The 3,524-nt window shown below is 43.8% G+C and overlaps 1 protein-coding gene across 1 annotated transcript in view; it reads left to right on the forward strand.

Annotated features, from left to right (window-relative positions):
- The window catches only part of LOC311342350 (chloride channel protein 2-like), a gene marked incomplete at its 3' end in the record, with an annotated part of 103,820 nt that extends 102,860 nt beyond the window's left edge, over positions 1 to 960 (forward strand). Inside the window, 2 exon segments of the mRNA XM_084467198.1 lie at positions 494 to 638; positions 907 to 960. Coding sequence (XP_084323324.1) covers positions 494 to 638; positions 907 to 960 — 199 coding nt within the window.
- Between the last annotated feature and the right edge of the window lie 2,564 nt (positions 961 to 3,524).

Raw genomic sequence — 3,524 nt, forward strand, 5'->3', positions numbered from 1 at the left:
GCTCCACCCACTAGTCGCTGAGTCGCCGACGCTGACTCGTGAGTCGCCGTTCGTTCACTGACTGTGTTGAAGTGGTGTAGACTCGAGGACCGAGACGACACGAGAGCCAGCCGGGCAACAACATCCCGATTCCGAACATGAAGCGCTCCTCAGCTGAAAGGAACTTAGTTAATGTTGTGTTGATTGATGACCGTTTGCACCATTGCACAATCGTGATTTGTTTGAGAATGAGAACGAGGGAGGAGCTGAGTCTGACCGACTCTGTGCGTTCCATGATTCACCACAACCGGAAACGAGACAGAACGAACGAACGAACAAAGGATTCTGAACGATTCTTCTTGGCGAACTGATCGACAAACTGAATCAAGGAAACAAATCATGAAATCCATCACTACTCTCCGCAGGGAGCGCGTTTTCAAAGATTGTGCTGATCTGCTTGGCGAGTTGCAGACGTCTCACGTCTGTGGGCTGTGCGGGGTGGAGTCGTGGGCAGCAGCTCTTCGTCTGTGGGCTGTGCGGGGTCGAGTCGCGGGCAGCAGCTCTTCGTCTGTGGGCTGTGCGGGGTGGAGTCGTGGGCAGCAGCTCTTCGTCTGTGGGCTGTGCGGGGTCGAGTCGCGGGGCAGCAGCTCCAGCAGGGGGTCACAGACTTCCCTTTCCTTGGTAAGGAAAGGGAAGTCTGTGAACATATATGGTTCATTGGAGGCGTTTATGAATGCAAATAGTCTGAGCGTGAACGCACATGGTACTACATGGTAGAAAAGGTGGGATTTATCAAGATTCATTGTGCGTTTGATTGCCTTTTACGCATGTTTGATAAATACAGATTTGTTTTTACTTAAGCACATCCTAAATTTAGTTCATTACTCCAACTCCAGTCCTGTCTCTGTGTTGTGCTCTTGGGTCCAGCAGCTATCGAACCTTCAAGGCGCGTTCATGGTCCTGGTGATAACGAGTCAGTGATGACGCTCACGCTTATGCCCCACAGCGACTGTTCATGTGCACTGCGCTCGGAATCTAAAAGTTCTTCACAGCAGGGTTTTTCTATCTGATAAATTCGTCGGAACTAAACAGAACTTAATAGGATCAGTTTCAAGTTTGCACGCCTTTATTTCCTTGTTGCTGTATCGCCTACTATCCTTTTGCTTTTATTTATGTATATATGGTAAATCATAGTATATTATTGGGTAATTACCACTGGTAATAAGAAGATAAATACAGAGGAACTACAGCTGAAGTACTAAGAAAAACCTCCACTATTACCCATCAACTCAACTAAGTACCGTGTAGTTGTGACTGTTTTAGGTTGGTAATATCTCAGATATAATTGTGTACTTCCTAGGACAGTAGGCAACCAATTCTTAGAAACACCTCTTCTATTACCCATCAATTCAAGTTACAATTGTAATGATCCAAGGTTTTTGTTGGTAACAGCCCAAGTTTAATTATGTACTATCTAGAAATTAACATTGTACTTTCCAATGATTTACTTTTTCTTATATAGTTATTGTTCATAGCTACACCCATTTATAAAGGGTTTATTCAATTTACTTTAGAAACTATGAAATTGTTTTTATTTAAGTTGAAAAATTACAGCAACACTTACCTGGTAACAACCTCCGCAGGAACAGTTTCCTCTAGTGTCACGGTACATCTTCTTACATACTGGGTACAAAGCCTTGTTTCCATGGTGTTACCATGTTCTTACCATTGTAGATTATTCCATTGTCCATGCAGTTAACTGGAACTTGTACCATATATGTTCTGCAACGTTACTAAGTAAAACATGACAATTTACCCAGTAAGTAAGCTGAAACTGTACTGTAAAAGGAAGCCTTGTTTGTTTCCATGGTATTTCCATGGTAAACAAACAAGGCTTCCTTTTACAGTACAAGAAAATAGTTAGTGAGTTAACAAGTAAGCCCAGTCCAACAGCTGACTACCCAGAACTTTGATACACAATAACGTCAGCGAGCAAGTTAGCCCAGGCCTATATCTGACTACCCAGAACTTTGATACACAATAACGTCAGCGAGCAAGTTAGCGCAGGCCTACAGCTGAGTACCCAAACATTTGAACCTATAATGTTGGTTAGATTTGGCATTGGGACTGGAGACATCAGCATCTTCTCGACATGGCGATACCAGAACTGAGCTTGGCCTCTCCGTACCTTTGTTTGAGGGCGTGGCAAACGACCAGATTAGGCCACAAACACTATTAAAGGGGGAAGCAAGGAACGCTGGAGACAGGTTACACATGTTGTTAGGAATTTTAATAGTGTTATTGAATATTTACAATATAAAAACAAATGCAATTGTTGCTCTGGAGGGGAATTTTGACCCTCATACAGCTATGTTAATGCAGTAACCCGTGGTTGTGCTTTTAATGTAGATTTTTAACCCTTTCACTTATCTTGAAATGGATTTGGGCATCGGAGGTGAACTGTGTGCAGATTGCATGTTTCTGTGGAACAATGAAAAAGTATAAGTACTACGGTGTAGAATATTAGAGTTGTGTGAATAGTGTGCTTAACAAGTTTTTGGCAAAACAAAGTGTAGATGTGTTAAGTGTGAGTGTGTGAGTGTGTGTGTGTGTGTGTGTGTGTGTGTGTGTGTGTGTGTGTGTGACTCCAGTTGTTCTAGCCAGGATTAGGATTAGTTGCTAGTGATTCTGTGGTAGATTATGTCCCCGGTGTATTCTGTAATCCAACTCTAATCAGCCAGCAGGAGCGATGAGGTGCCAGCACTATGACACATTACTGCGTTGCTCACATCTGCTTGGGGTGCGTACAACAGAAGGGACGCAGATGGGATAAGGAACCCATTGGTGCACAATATCACATTCACGTTGTTTTTGTTGTAAACACAATCTATTTGGTATTGAAAGGATGTTCGCCTTATGACCCAACAGTGAATCCATCCTATGCCACAATGGACAATCTATTAGTTTATCCATCAGGGCATTGGATGGATTACTGATTACTGACTGTTCATAGCTGTTTGTAAGGTAAGGCACATTTTATTATAACAAAAAACTCTCTTAAGTAGCATACCAAAGGAGCAAATCTGTGAAATCAACTTGTACCACAAGTGCAGAACTGCAAGCCCAGGAAACAAGTTTCCAATCATATATTCCAAAGTCCTCTTCTATTAATCACTCTGATATGGGTTTCAGTGAAAGAAAAGTCATTTCAAGTTCTTTCCTGAGTAAGAAGAAGAGTTGTGCAGCAGCCAGATCTTACCGGGTGACACACTGAGGCACTGACACCTGACACACTGAGGCACTGACACCTGACACACTGAGGCACTGACACCTGACACACTGAGGCACTGACACCTGACACACTGAGGCACTGACACCTGACACACTGAGGCACTGACACCTGACACACTGAGGCAGTGGCTAACACCTGACACACTGAGGCACTGACACCTGACACACTGAGGCACTGACACCTGACACACTGAGGCACTGACACCTGACACACTGAGGCACTGACACCTGACACACTGAGGCACTGACACCTG

Source organism: Micromesistius poutassou (assembly GCF_964030765.1).
Source record: "Micromesistius poutassou genome assembly, chromosome: 4".
Classification (NCBI taxonomy): domain Eukaryota; kingdom Metazoa; phylum Chordata; class Actinopteri; order Gadiformes; family Gadidae; genus Micromesistius; species Micromesistius poutassou.